The sequence below is a fragment of the Glycine soja genome, chromosome 4 (assembly GCF_004193775.1).
Source record: "Glycine soja cultivar W05 chromosome 4, ASM419377v2, whole genome shotgun sequence".
NCBI lineage: Eukaryota > Viridiplantae > Streptophyta > Magnoliopsida > Fabales > Fabaceae > Glycine > Glycine soja.
The window spans coordinates 50,052,675-50,068,778 of record NC_041005.1 but is presented as its reverse complement, the minus strand read 5'-3'; the positions used below and the strand labels follow the sequence as shown (position 1 = coordinate 50,068,778).

Genomic DNA, 16,104 nt, shown 5'->3' with positions numbered 1-16,104 from the left:
TGATGGTATTAATTATGTTTAAAATATTATTTACAAATAACTTTAAACACAATTTTTTGTATATAAAAGGCATATTATATGAGTTGGAATGATGAAAAAAAACATCATATCAGTTGAATAAATCATACCATTAAGGTTTGACTAATGGTGTAAAAGCCTTAGTAATATGTATGAGATTATTTCTTTTACTAATTTACAGTGCTACTGTTTATTTTTATATTTATATTTGTAATAGAATCATTTGAATCATTGAATGACTAGATGAAAAAAAATGATTTTATTTAAAAGAAAAACATTATTATTATCTTATTTATACATTTTTTTAATTTAGTGAGTTAACTCACCCAATCCACTAATGTGGTGGGTTTATTGGTGGGTTGAGGTGGATTAGGATCTTCTTGGCTCACCACAAGTGAGTTGAATTAGATTGTTCATTTTAAACCTTAATTCATGGTAAGTTTGAATTTACTTATTTTGACACCTCTACGTATATAAAATAAAAAATATATTTAAGCTCCATTTAAATTTATAATAGAAAATATATTTATCAATTATTTATATACATGATTATTGCTCTGTGTTAAACTGTAGAAAATTTCAACAACCATCAAATTTACCTTTTCAATTAGCGTTTAATCATAATTAAATTTCTTCAAATCATACATATAATTTGTTTTTCCTTATAATTCTTTACTTACATCAACCTTAAACAATTTTTCATGCTAAGTAAATCATCAAACTTTCAGTAAAGGTTTTGCTCGTGAAAACTGGAAAACTATTTTTTATTTATTTTTAAAAACAGACAAAAAAATTGATCACTCACACCTGATTAAATCCATTTGACCCGATTGAAATCCAACCAAGGTCAAACCGGACCGGAAAAACCCGAAAGACCATATAAGGCAAAAATGGATCTGTTATAGAAACTAACGGGTCAATGCGATTTGGGTTTTTGAACCCGAACCTGACCGTTGATCACTCTTAATATCTTTATTTATCATACCGGACTTGGTCCCCTTGAGTGGATACTAAGGACCAATATAAAAAAAAAGGGAGAATGTAATTTATTATAAAAAATATACAAGCATAATTTATTCCTTTAAAATAAAATATTTGTATTTTAATCTCTATTTAAATTTTTGGATTTTAATTCCTACGTGTTTGTAGTCGCTCAACAGCCGTTAAACAATGACTAAAGTCTAAAATACATAATTTCTATAATTTTAAAAATTAAAAAATTAAATAAGGAACAAAACTAACAAATGTTTTTTTCCTGCCGGAGGGGTAACAATTCGGCATATTTTTTTCATGAATAAAAATTGAAAAGCTTGCTGTCAAAAAAATAAAAAAAATTGAAAAGCTACTCGTAATGCACATGATGCTGACCCATTATTGAGCATTGCTACAATGGCACTTGGATACAAATGACAATCTAGAAATTTTAAGTTATCATGATAATAATTATATATATATATATATATAAATTAATATTTCAGTTGGTGTATTATAAATATGATATTTTTATATATAATTAAAATTAAAATAATAAAAATTAGTTTTCAATATTTAAATTGAATTATAATTAAAATTCCTAGTAAATAAATATATTTAAATATATAAATTGGACTTTGGATTTATGACAAAGAATTTAAGTTTTGATATTAGATTATTTGTAGCTATTGATAATAATTTCTTAAAATATGATTGATATTTAATTTAAAAAAGAGTAAAATAGAGCATATTAAAAGAGTTAGGCTGTTAAAAAAATTAAGATACAAATAAAAATAAAAATATATATTTTGTACACATTTAAAGAAGAGAAGGAGAAAAATATCTAATTGAGTAAGAATAATGAAACTAGAAATAAATTTACAAGCACAATACTTAATTATAAAATATTTTTTCCACTACATTTCATATTATATAAATAATTTATAATTTACATACATATTTTATAATAAAAAAGTCTAAGTCAGTTAATTAAATAATGTATGTGAGTTGATATCTTAGTACGATTTCTTTCTTGAAGAAAAAAAAATACATACACATTATATTTACTAATGGTATAATGTTAGTGGGTGCAATTACCCATAGTACAACACGTGGATCCATCATTGATATGTATAGGTCAATTTATAAGAAATATTAGCTTTTACTTATTTGCACTTTTTTGTAATTATTTTTAGAGTCTTACAAATATTTCTGAATTTCTTACAAGGTTAGTAAAAATATATTTTAATATACTCTATTAAATACTTTTAATTACTCGACAAGAAAAAATGCTAACTATTTCTTATGATTTTATATAATAAACAATAAATATACTATTGTTTTCTTAAATAATATGGTGTTAAGACATTGCATTGCATGTTTAACATTTGACTTTCTAGCCGAGATTAGTGACAAACAATTATATGTTGCAATTTTAAAAACTAAGATAAAATATAATTTAAAAATATTAATTTGAGATTAAGATAAATATAAAAGATTCACATGATGGTATAAAATTTATTTTGTTCACGTGTAAAAAAAAATCTATTTAATTTGAGTATTCGATTTTAGTAAGAAACGTCCGTGATGTTTGATAGAAGAAATAAATAAAATTTGAAAGACATGAATATCGTGGCAATGCCTGATTAGGATACTAGTTTTATTTACAAATGGTATAATGTTAGTGGGTGCAACAACACGTGGATCCGTCATTGGACACTGGGACGTGTACGTGAAGGGTTTTCTATTCACGGTTTATTGCAGGGATAATAAGAAGAGAGAAGGAAGTGGATAAACGATTGAGACTAATCCACATAATAATTGTGGATTTAAAAGGGTGTTAAGTGAGGTGGATTGTGAGCTTGCTTAAAGTCATTAGTAGCTCTATGACATGATTAATAGTTTAAATCACTACCCGAGTTACGATTCAATTAGTACAGTAGTAATAGGTTTATTGTTTGTGTGTTTCAATTAATTTCAATTAACTACAACATTAAGAATAATAGGTTTGTTCAATTTCTTTCCACGAAGAACTAAATTGAAATTTGAAAACGAAGATCACATATGATATGAATGTAGATGGTTTAAGTAAAACTAAAATAATAATGATCATTGACAGCACAAATTGTCTTTGCTATAATGATGCAGGGCAAGGAGATGAAGAAGAAAATGACTCGAGCGATAGTCCAAAGTCTCTTGTTCTGTGTTCATAAGCTAAGTGAACCGTGAATGAGAGGCACATCATGAACATGGACACATTCATGAGAGGGAAGGCCACACTACACGCCAGAAAAACCCATTTGTGCTTTGAAAGATGCCAAAAATTTCAGCCAACATGCCACATCTAATCACTATATGTCCAACTTGTCATACTTTGTTGAGCTTGGATATTATGAGAATTTTACTAAAAACACGTAATTATTTGATGTGATTACTGATTTTATATAGCCATGCTCAAGTGCTCAACTTGTAGAAAAAGAAACGTTATTCATACAATATTTGAATTTAGAATGTTGGTTTTTCAATTACCAACAGATTTACAATTAGATAAACGTGCAAAAAATATTGTATTTGAGGCAATGGTTTGATTTGCTTAAATATTTGAACAAAACAAATAATTATTTATCGAATGGCTTGTTTGTGAAAATAAAATAAAGTGTATATATATATATATATATATATATATTTGTTAAAATAGAATAACTCAACAACAAAACTGAATATTTGTTGCTAGTCTTTTTGTTTGTGCTTTTCCATAATAGCGAGCAATCTTATTACGACACATTATTGTATCCACATGTGAGAAGATACGCGAAATATATTGTCTAGGATCCATAAAATATATGTGACATCTTGCGTAGAACTTTGAGATATATGTCAACCCTCCATGTCAGTCCAGATATAGGAGCACAAACGCTCTTAGCAATTGGACTCCCCAACTAACATGTTGTCTTTAATCTCTTAATATTTAAATATATTGTTACCATTTTATCTATTGACAACTATTCAATTAGCTACAAGGTTATGATCATCTATAAGGTATAATCATCTACTAACTTTTATCTTATCTTTAAGCTACATATTATCTCTAATATTATCTATAAGCTACTGATTATTATCTAGAGCCAGTAGTTATCTGTAATATTATATATAAGCTACCGGCTATTATCTATAAGTTGATAATTATCTGCAAGGGCCGTAACAGTCCATACAAGCAAGGACTCACAACTCTCACTCAATCCTATAAGTACCAAATTCCCTTGTACTCTCTCGGCACTCAATTAAGCTTACGCTTACGCTTACACATACATGCGTAGATACGCATATACATGCTTACTCTCCTAACTCATATACTTACTTGAGCGTCAGAGTCTTTTGTTTTACAGGTTCCCCATTGTCCTCTTAACATAAGCCCCTTTCAATGCCGACGTGTGAAGTCCAGGAGTCCACTTTGGCCATGTCCACCTTGACGTGAGCCAACTTCGAATTTTGGTAAGTACATTTGGCGCTTATCATGGGGCTGTGGTAAAACATACCCCGTAGTCTCTCGCTATCTGTCTCTTTCACCCATGTTTAGCATATGATCTGGCCTCAAACACGAGATCCCTTTCGAAAGCTTTAATCCTCCTTCAACAGCCATGCCAGAAATTGGTACTCTCCAACAACTCAAAAATTGCATTGCGAAGATGGAGTGATGCCATGAGGAGGAGCTGAGAAAGTTAAGGCTGACCATGATCAACTGGAGGCTCATTTCAAACACTCTCAAGGTGATTACATTGCCAGAGCGCACTCTAGGGGAATCACACACTCGATGCACAGTCAACACTCAAGATAATCCGAGTCTCTCCCACATGAACCATGTTTTTAGTACATGCCACTCCACAAAGTGACATGTACACCAGAGCATGCGCTGCACAAACCTAAGGTCCACCCTTGGTAAGGCCTACAGGCTCGTTAAACCCAAGGTCCACCCTTGGTGAGTCCTATAGGCTCATGCACCACGTCTCTTGTACATGTCACTCCATGAGTGACACGTATACAAGAGCACGTCTCCAGTACATGCCACTCATGGAGTGCCACATATGCAAGAGCACGACACTACGTCTCCAGTACATGCCACTCCACGGATGACACGAATGCAAGAGCATGCCACAATGTCCCCAGTACGTGTCACTCCACGAAGAAACATGTATGCAAGAGCATGCCACAACGTCTCCAGTATGCACCACTCCACGAAATGACACGTATGCAAGAGCACGACACCACATCTCTAGTTCGTGTCACTCCACAGGTGACACATATGCAAGAGCATACCATTACGTCTCTAATACGTGCCACTCCATGAAGTGACACGTATGCAAAAACATGGCGCCCAAAACCCAAGTCAGACAATTCCCTGGTCGATTCTCCAAAGGGCTTGCAAAACCCAAGGTCCGCCCTTGGTGAGTCCTACAAGTTTAAGCACTACGTCTCTAGTACATGTCACTCCTTGAGTGACATGTATGCAAGAGTACTGTGCGTGTGCCACACTCACTTACAACAAAAGACAAAACATATCATTTGTTTTCAATGCACTCTCCAACGGTCAGACAAAGGCAGAGTTATCAAATTCAAAATCTTCCCCCACTTGACACGTCAGACCTCGCCTGCAATACCAAACACACATCTACCTCGGACAACTTGATAGAAGCAGCCCGAACAACACTTGTTAGGATTCAGGGGCTTGACAAGCCATATCGATTTGCAATGCTCTCACCTGTCAAGGGTACCACACTCGACACTAAACAATACTTGTCCACACTTGGGGGATCGACAAACTCGTAACCCTCCTACTTGTCAAGGTTACTACCCTAGACCTCAAACAAACTCCCTCGACACATGACAATCTCCTTTAGCACTGAAAAACCTCTTTTGCCCGCAAGTTGGCTTAGAGCTTGGGGGGCTTATGTACTATCCAGGGTCTACAAAATACACGTGACATCTTACGTGACACTTCGAGACACATGTCAACCCTCCATATCAGTCCTGGCACAGGAGCACAAACGTTCAATCCTTAGCAGCCGGACTCCCTAACTAACACGTTATCTTTAACCTTTGAATATATTGTTACCACTTTATCTCTAGGCAGATATTCAATTATCTATATGGTTATGCATTATTTATAAGGTACAACCATCTATTAGCTTTTATCTTTAAGTTACGTATTATCTCTAACATTATCTATAAGCTACCGACTATTATCTATAAGCCGACAATTATCTGTAATATTATCTATAAGCTACCAACTATTATCTAAAAGTTGGTAATTATCTGCAAGGGCCGTAACAACTCCTACAAACAAGGACCCGCAACTTCCAGTCAATCCTATAAGTACCAGGTTTTCTCGTACTTTCTCGGCACTCACTTGAGCTTATGTTTACACATACATGCTCAGATACGCATATACATGCTTATTTTTCTAACTTATATACTTACTTGAGTGTCGGAATCCTTTGTTTTGTAGATCCCTCCTATCCTTTTAACAAAGGCCCCTCTCAAAGTCTAACATATGAAGTTCAAAAACCTATTTTGGTCACGTTCATCCTGACATGGCCAACTCCAGATTTTAGTAAATATATAAAATGAAATTATTGAAAACCAATGTGACTAGTCTTAATTAAAGGGACAAACATCATTTTCTGCAAAGTTTTGAACGTGCAATTTGATCTTGTTAAGTAATACAGAAAATTGGTTTGAGATAAGACCATAGATAACATTCGTTACTTAAAAAAATCAGAGAGAACCAAAAATTAATCATTCGATTTTTCTATTTTAAGCCCAAATAATTCAATTTAATAATCTTTAATTAATTATTTAGAGATAGAACAAAATATCATATATAAAAAACGAAGAGGAATTAACAAATTGATTTTTCTATGCATAAAATTTCCCCTCTTTTTATTTCTTAATAATATGTATGTGCGTTGCATAAGATAAAAACAGGTAACAATTTAACAATATTCTATTTTGCTTAAGATAAAGCCATTTATAATTTCTAAAGCACTAAGATGTGCTTGTATCTAACAGTATTTTTTCAAATGTAAAATAAAAACTTTAAGAAAGCAACGATATAGTCTATAGTTATCAATTTATAATATTGAAAAAAATGTTTTTATAAATTTTAAAAGTGTTTTTAATGATTATTTTCTATAATAAAACTATTTCCAAATAATGTTTATCTATACGACAAAATATAATAAGTTTAGTGATAAAAAATATTAATATTTTTTTGAGTGGAAAAAAGTACTAATATAATACATAGAGAAAATACACTTCTTTTAGAGGAGGGATTTTGTTTTTCCATTATATAAACTTCTAATAATTATATAAGGGTCCCATCCAAGATTCCGGAGCAAAATATCATTCTTGTGGAATATACCAGAATTTTTCAAGACAGTGATTATTCAAGTCACATAGGACTCAGGAGGGCATAAAAAATCTTTAATTATGTGAATAGTTTTTATCTTAAACTGAAAATATTTTTTATTTAATGACAAGTGTACGTGTTTAGAAAATAGATAAATTGATTAAAAAGAAATTGAATTAGATTGTCTTTTCATACAAACAGGGAGGGAAGAGGTAACCTAGTGGAGTCATAATCACTCCCATTTTTTTAAGTGTATTTAAATAATCATAAAAATATTTTTATCCACCTTAAAATATATAAAAAATAATTTATCTATTTAATTTATGATTTTAATTTTTATGTATTATTAATATAAAATATTCATATTATAAATTAATTATAAATTATAAATTACATAAATATAATTTTTAAAATAATTGTTATCAAAATCAATAATTTTATTATACATAATAGTTAAAAGTGTAAAATCATTTGTACTATTAGTATATTTCAATCAAATCCCGATTTTTATTTCTTTTCTTATATATCATTATGTTCGATCCTATTTATAAAAAAATAAATTATAATATATTTTACATTACAACTTGTGCACTCAAAATAAGTGTGTGTTCGAATATCATTTATCAACTCATTATCAACTTTTATTCAATTCAATACGAACAAGAATAATTCAACGGATCTGAATGATTAACATAATAAGTCTACAATAAAAGAATATATTCACAATAAAAAAAGATTTTATACAAAATATTTATTTTTATTCACATAGAATTCAACAAAATAAATGGGATAAAATCTAATAAAAAAATTGATTTATATTATTATTTCTAAAAAAAATTTATTCACGAGAATTACACCTATCAAAGCAACTAAAAGGATTATTAAAATTTGAAAGAAAAAAATCTGATGATAAAAATGAATTCCAATTTGATAAATAGGACAAGAGATAATATTTTTTTAGTTAATATAATTATGTAATTTTTCATTCATAAAAATATTCGTTTTATGTGTTTTTTTCATATATTATGCATAAAAAAAGTATTTTTTTTTCTTAACTCCGTCAAGTAAAAAATCATATTCTGCCGTACACCCAAAAATGTACTACTCGCACATACAGAAACACATTACACATATCACCTCACATTTATGCAGTTTCCACCATCTATTTCAGACCCTTTATTTTTTTTTATTTAATAAAATATCTAATCAGACTTTATTTTCTATACAACTATACAAGTTCATTCTAATCTTACTACCTTGATAAACTATAAGATGAGGTGCACCTTGCAATAATTCTGTATCCAATGTTATTCTTTCTAAAAAATACAATACCAAGAGTTAATAAATTTCTTATTAAGCAATCGTAATAAATATATAGAATTTAAGACGATAAAAATAAATTAATTTTTCATGAATAAAAACCAGCTCATCCACTTTAACCGATAGACAAATTAAATGAATGAACGACCAGAAATTAAATGAAAAAACTTTAAAGTATAAGATGCATAAACTAATTTTAAATCATAAAAAAATATTTAATTCTTGGTATTCATTTTTTTCCTTTACAAATACTTCAATTTTATTCAAACTAATGCAAATTGTAAGCACATGTCACTTTCCAAATCATTACACGTGGGGCTGATTTATCATAGTGGTAGAAGGATCTTCGAAACCTAGTATATACGCTACATTATAGAAATAATTTATTGTTTATTAAATACACAAATTAGATTTAGACGTACGGGTTATTTTAAATTTAAAACACCCTTAAGTCTGAGTCTAATTGCATGAATATATGCCTTAAATTTTAAAATACTTGACTGTATAAAAAATTAAAATATTTTATTTCTTCTAGAGTACTAATAACATTTGTAAAATTATTAATAATTCTTTTTAAATAGAAACATAGTTAATAAAAAAAAGTGAACCCGAATATAGATGTGAGGGTGAGCTTAAATATATTTTACCGATTTAAACATGAGTACTATGTAATTTGGGTCCTGAGACAAACCAGAGTTTAATGCTTTAATTGATATCCTAAAATTAAAGAAACAAATAAGAATTAAACTCCCTTTTGAGTTTTGAAAACATCATTTTGATTGTTACTAGTTTTCGGGTCCAAAACTGAATATATCAGAAGATACAAAAAGGGTATCACTTTCTCGACCATTATGATGTGTTTATGTGAAATTATATAGGCCACAAGGTTAATGAGAGAAGACGACAATGAAGTGAAGAAGTCATTTGCTTTCATCTACCTTTAAGAGGAAAGGGACGTGTGGCAAATAGTGGCACGTATCTCCATGTCGTTGGTGGGTGCACAATATGGTTTTATTTTACTTCTAGAGTAGTTGCAGATCTTTTTGTCACTGTACCAACTTTATTTAATTCCATTTCTTCATTATTGAATTTTGAAGTATCCCACAAGGAAACATTGATGCTGGGTTATGGGCCCAGGAAGCCCATGAACCCTCCATGCTCATGTACAAAAAATAGGATGGCTGTGGACCCAATAATTCTACCACACTTTTAAACACACACTCCATCATTAATTGTATTCAAAACACAATTTTGTGAGTCTGTGTTCATATTTAATGAGTTTCATGATTTTATAATTTCTAATAAATTTTAACTAATATCATTAGAGAATGTATAAATGTATAAGAAAGAGGATTATGTTGCTAATACTTCTCAAACCAAATTGATACAGAAACTATTTGCGTTTTGTACTCAAGCGGAAGGAGGACTCAAATTCTCTCTTGCGCTCTGTCTCTATTTTTGTCTCACTAATAATAGTAAGAGCTTAAGAGAGATGTGTAATTTTTTTCATTAAAAAAAGATGAAAATATATACAGATAAAAATATATACGAAATTTCTTATTTTATTACTTTTTTCATAATATTTGTCATCCTAAATATTTTACACATTAAGAAAAAATAATAAATTAATAAAAAAAGAATGATAATTTTATAAAATTATCGTTATCATCTTCAATTCATTTATAATTTGTTGTTCACCATTTATATAATAAGAAATATAAGTAAAAAAACAACCATTAATATTACATTAAAAACTAAAATAAAAATTACTTTGAGACTTATTTTTTCTTCTTGCACAACATATATTACGAGACATATTGTAACATTATTTGTTTAGGTTTAAAATCCTCTATTTTGTTCACTATGTAATTTTGGTTATTTCATTTTGAAAATATAGACATTTGATCCTTCTGTTTTAAAAAATTTGTAATTCTAGCCCTCGTATTTTAAAATAAAGATATTTGATCATTCTATTTTAAAAAATTTACAATTTTGATCTTATATTTTAAACAAAATTGTAATTTTGGTCAAATTTTCACTTTTATCAACATTTTATTTCTTACATGATAATTAACTAAATCATTTATGTTAAATGAATATGTTATGTTTATGATTCAAAAATTGAGAATTTGACTAAAATTATAAATTTTATAAAATAAGATCAAATATCTCAATTTTGAAATAAAGGACTAAAATCATAAATTTATTAAAATAAAGAGATCAAATGTCTCTATTTTAAAATGTAAGAACCAAAATTATAAATCGAACAAAATAGAAAGACTAAAATTACATTTAATTCTTTTATATAACATGAAAATGAAATAAAAAAAATGGGATGAAAATTAAAACCCTTGGCATCCGTTACGGTATTTGCATGTCAATTTTTTTAAAAAAAGGCACAATATTTGTTGTGTTTCTCCCTAATCCAATCTTAAAACTAATTCCGTCCTTGATTAGGGTGGCGACAAGAAAAATCAAACTCGCCCCTAATATGTTCAGTTGTGATGCCTAATCACAAAGTCAGTTACACAGCCTTGACAGAATTATCAACAAATCCAGTTGATGGATAAATGGATTATCGTACGCAACACAAAGCCAGTGACATAAAAATGTTCTGTAACGAGTAATTTTGATAATTTTTCTTCTGGAAAATATTCCTGAAAATCAAATTCAGATGTGTCATGCATGTCATGGTTATAAAGGTTATGCGATAATTAGTAAAGTGATCTATTATCAACAGTAAATGTTAAAACTTAAAAGGATGTACTCTGATTTAATATCACCGTTGGAGATTTATGCAAATTGACAAATAATCGATAACATAACAAACGTACGAAACTACAACTACATTTAAACACACCGGACACCTTATAGAGCAGACATTTACATATGATGGCGCATCCTCAAAAGGTCAGAATCATGAAAAGAATAATGCAGGCTCTTTCTTTTTCGTTGACTTCTCTTTTCTCTTTCTATTAATCTATTTTTGTTGTAGAAACTTCCATTTTTTGTTGTTGTATAAAACTAACTCTTTTAACTCTTTTTTTTTCTTAACCTTCCGTTCATCATGAGAAAATTAATCTGAAGTTTGGCAAAAAGATAAGTAAATTTGACTAAGAATTATTTTTGTCAATAATCGAATTCATATATTAACCAAATGATTCAATCTTAATTTTAGTATTATCCGACCAGTTAATTTAATACTAACTCAGCCTAAAATATTATTATCGATGGTGCTAAAATTGGGAAAGAAGTTAGTTTTTCCTTTTATTTCTAAAGCATGAAATCATGATTCAGCTACGGTAGAAAAAGAGCTAGAGGCAAGAAGTTGGTTTTAATCAGCCAAATAAAAATTTTCATTTCAACAGGAACAAGTTGTACCATAATCCAACAATACATGAGCGAAAAACAAAGGGATCGACTACAATTAAAATTGATCCCTCCCATCCCCTTCCAGTTATAGTTCCAAAAGCAAAATAGTCCTGCACAAAAGCTGGACCTGTGATTCATTCCCAACGTATGCTGCACAAAAAACGTGACTTTACCATACCAAATTACCAATCTGTGATAGATAAACGAAGATATAATGCATGGCCTATTCTCGTTACCTTTTACTATTGCTGGCTCCACTTTTTACTTTATAAAGGTTTTTTTTTTTTACTTTAAAGTTGGTGGAAGGACGTTGCTGCTTCCACAAGTGGTCATAACTGTATTTAAGGAACTGAACCACCATTCAAAATTACTCTAAAAACCATATTGCATCACCTAATTTTGATGTAAATTGATTGGAGCAGTGATATGTTGAGCTTATTTTCACAGGAAATGTAAAGCTATTTGAGATCGTGATGTTTTATACCAAATTTTGGGAGGTTCAGATGGAACCAAACACGCTGTACGTTTAAACGTTCACAAATGTAAAAGAAACTCTTCATTAAGCACATCATGGAACACATAACGCGAAATCAAATATGCCACAAAACTTTCTATGTACTACTACATCGAAATGATTGTAGCACAAAATCTTGTCTTAGTTCTCACCTATGCATTTTTATTTGTCTCGAACATTTTGTCAAGAGCTCATTTTGTCAACCTTCCATTTTATGTGTTATGTGCATATGAATGAGATATAGCATGGCACTAGAAGCACTTCAAACCTCAATATACACAGAAAAAAGATCTTAGTAGTCCTGATTGCCGGGACATCTCTTTACTTGGGTCTCACAACATTGGCTTGGCAATTGACACTTGAGCCATGTTTGTTCGTAAGTTAGAAAATCAACTAATGAAGACACATTTCAATGTTGTGATTCAAATTAAGTTAGGAATACATCTCGATAATATCAAATGGTTCAAAACCAATTCTAGTCGTTGAAAATAAATCTAGCCGCAAATTCTCCATTCAAAATATAAGCTATTATGAACAAAGTTTCACTGCATTCACAACCAAAAAGAGATAACAAGATAAACCGCAACCAAAGGTACCACCAGTAGCCTGTATGCAATAAAGATCATTTCCAAAATAGATCTGACTATATCAAAATAAAAAAAACTACTATGAACAAAGTTCATTGTGTTCAAAACCCAAAAAGAAATAACACGATAATAAACTGCGATTAAAGGTAGCACCAGTATTAGTATAATAGCTGGACCTGCCTGCATGCAATAAGATCAGACCCAAAAAAGTTTGCCAAGAGTAATGCACCCATTTATGATATTTTAGCCCTAGAAAAGTCCATCTCCGGATGCTGCAAAACATAGCCAAAAACAAAACAGATAAATCAGTCAAGTAACTGATAATAAATCAAAGAGAGAAAGTCTACAATCCACACCTCAGACATAAATTTCTTCAACATTTCCTGCTTCTGGAGCTCTTCACTGGTAGGGAGGCCCATAGACTTCTGCCTCTGGTCAAACTGTGTGATAGTACAAGAGAATGTAAACCAATTAGCAAAGAAACATCCTCATATCTAAGAAATGCCAGCAGATGTATCTTAAGGCTATATTATAAAGGGTTCAAATTCTTCAGTCTGTGATCTGAGTCTTAACAAATTCTGGTTGCACAAATTCAATAAACCAAGATATCTTCATCAAATTACAAGACAAATAACCAGAAGCAAAATATCCTATGAAGCACGGACACCCCAACCCCTTGCCGTGTCCGGTGTCCGACACGACACCGACACCGACACGACACCGACGCTCGTGTCCGGGTTGAATTTGATGTGTTTGACAGGTGTCCACGTGTCCGTGTCGGGTCGTGTCCGGTATCCGTGTCAGTGCTTCATAGAAAATATCAGATAATTTATATGGCTAACATTTTAACAGTTAACCAACAAATGAATGGGTGGATTCTAAATATCAAAAAGACCTAGGGAAATGATGATGATGATGATATCAGAGTAAACCAACAGAACTAATATGATCAATTTAATGTAAATATCATCAACATCAATAGATTACCATCATTTTTTCAACAGTCTGTCGAGTCTCAGGATCCAGGTCACCAAGTTTGCTGTTTTCAGGTTCAACCTTTTGGGTATCAATCTCAGGATCACCTTTCACTAGACATTTCCACCATTCCATTTGATCATGCTTGGTCAAAAGAATAGAAATTGCATTCTGATCCTCTGCAAAATAGGTTTTGATGTAAAGCGTTAGATAAAGAGGTCATGACTCTGTCATCAATCAATAAACAAAACAATCAAAAACCACACCCCCAACATTAGCTCACGGATGCACACAATTCATGTATTGCAACTTCAAAGTTCATCTTACCTATACTCCAATAGCAATCATCAGGCTTGACAGACTTATAAAACTCCCCCTGAAATTTTTTAAAGTCATTTATAAGCATAGTCATCACTTAACATAAAGATACTAAATATGAACTGAGTTATCATATCATCAATCGGAAAAAATAATTAACATCATAGAATACATCTTTCGATAATGAATGATATTAAAGGACAAACTGACCTCAATAATTGGAGGCTGGCCTTTGAGTCCAACTTTTAGATGGTTCTTCTTTATCTCAACAGTAACAAATCTTGATTTGGTTCCATTTGGCACCGGAACATTAACATTAACCTCTTGAAGTGATTGAGTCCAAGAGTATTTATCTAAATCTAAGCCATTACCTTTGTTTGGAACTGTCCAAGTATTAAAAGAAAATAAATAAAAAGAATATCAGCCCCCAAAACAGATACGATGGTCTAATGCACATTGAAGGACATCACGTGTATACAAGCAGCTGAATCACAATACAACTTTTTGTTCTCTATTTCAAGACAATTCAAGAACTCTTCCAATAGATTATTGTCAATTTGATAGTACCTATCATATGCAATTGTTAGGGCAATACATAATTGCACATTGAACAATGTGCCTTACGGACCCTAAAGTAATAATGCTTATTGTCAAATTTATACTTATCATATGCAGCACTCAAAAGAAAAAAAAACAATTGTTAGGGCAAGAAATAATTGCACATTGAAAAAAAAGAGGCTGAAATCGCTTTCGTGGGTTTACCTTTGGAGGTGCTTTCGTCTTTGCTGGTGTCTTCGGCTTTGGGTTCCTTCTCTTCCTTCAACCTCTTGTCGGATTTTTCCCTCTCCTCCGAGGCCTTGAGGTCCTCTCTCTTCTTCTTCTCGGCCTTTTCTCTCTCCGACTTGAGAAACTCCCTCTTCTTCTTCCCGGCGGCGCGCACCAGCAACGCTATCTCCTTCTCGGCGCTCTCCGTCGCCAGAAAGTCGCTGTGTTCGGAGACGAACTGGAAGACTCTCTCCAGAAAAGCGATAGGGTTTGACCGGTCAAAAGCAGCACTGAACGAAGACGAAGAGGAAGAGGAAGAGGATTGGGGTTGCGGTGGCGAAGAGTGAGTGGGTTTCTGCTCCTCTTCGTTGAAATCGGAGATAATCGCCATTGCAACCTCGCTAGCTCAGAACTCAGAAGAGTGTTTGCTGCGGTAAACGGATCCACCACTCTTGTATCTGAAACACTGTGTATTTACACTAGAACATTCCAGTTCGGCGACCATTTACAAAGTTTTTGAAAATATGGGCCTTTGGGCCCTTTTCTCACAAAAAAAAAAAAAATAGAGTAAAACCTGAAGATATCTATCATCATTCATCCATTAAATTTTACATCCATTCCGATATAGTACTATCAGATATCTTATCTTTATTTCAGAGTGGAATCCAATAAAAGATTTGACTTGAAAAGTTAAAAATTGAATAAACTAAAATCTTACTGAAAAATATAAATTTTTTATTAGTAGATTGAATCTGATTTTAAATTTAATTTTAATAACTAATTCAAATGGATAAAACAAATAAAATATAAACTAAAATGAGAATTGGATTAAAATTGTAATGTTTTTAAAATAAAAG

At 31.1% G+C, this 16,104-nt stretch overlaps 1 protein-coding gene across 1 annotated transcript; it reads right to left on the bottom strand.

The window, feature by feature from the left end:
• Positions 1-13,084: 13,084 nt before the first annotated feature.
• Positions 13,085-15,723, bottom strand: LOC114410301 (protein BOBBER 1-like). Its single transcript, XM_028374192.1, has 6 exons — positions 15,245-15,723; positions 14,693-14,865; positions 14,492-14,540; positions 14,177-14,343; positions 13,546-13,629; positions 13,085-13,461 (listed from the first exon to the last, which is right to left on the bottom strand). Exons 1-6 carry the CDS (start codon positions 15,636-15,638, stop codon positions 13,423-13,425), a joined length of 906 nt encoding a protein of 301 aa, XP_028229993.1. The 5' UTR covers positions 15,639-15,723; the 3' UTR covers positions 13,085-13,422.
• Positions 15,724-16,104: the final 381 nt, after the last annotated feature.

Excerpts from the sequence above, each read along its gene's own strand:
- LOC114410301 (XM_028374192.1), bottom strand. The coding sequence starts at position 15,638 with ATGGCGATTATCTCCGATTTCAACGAAGAGGAGCAGAAACCCACTCAC. Across the intron at positions 14,344-14,491 it reads TGATTGCTATTGGAGTATAG|AGGATCAGAATGCAATTTCT; the intron begins GTAAGATGAACT and ends CCTATTTTGCAG. Across the intron at positions 13,630-14,176 it reads AGACTGTTGAAAAAATGATG|TTTGACCAGAGGCAGAAGTC; the intron begins GTAATCTATTGA and ends ACTATCACACAG.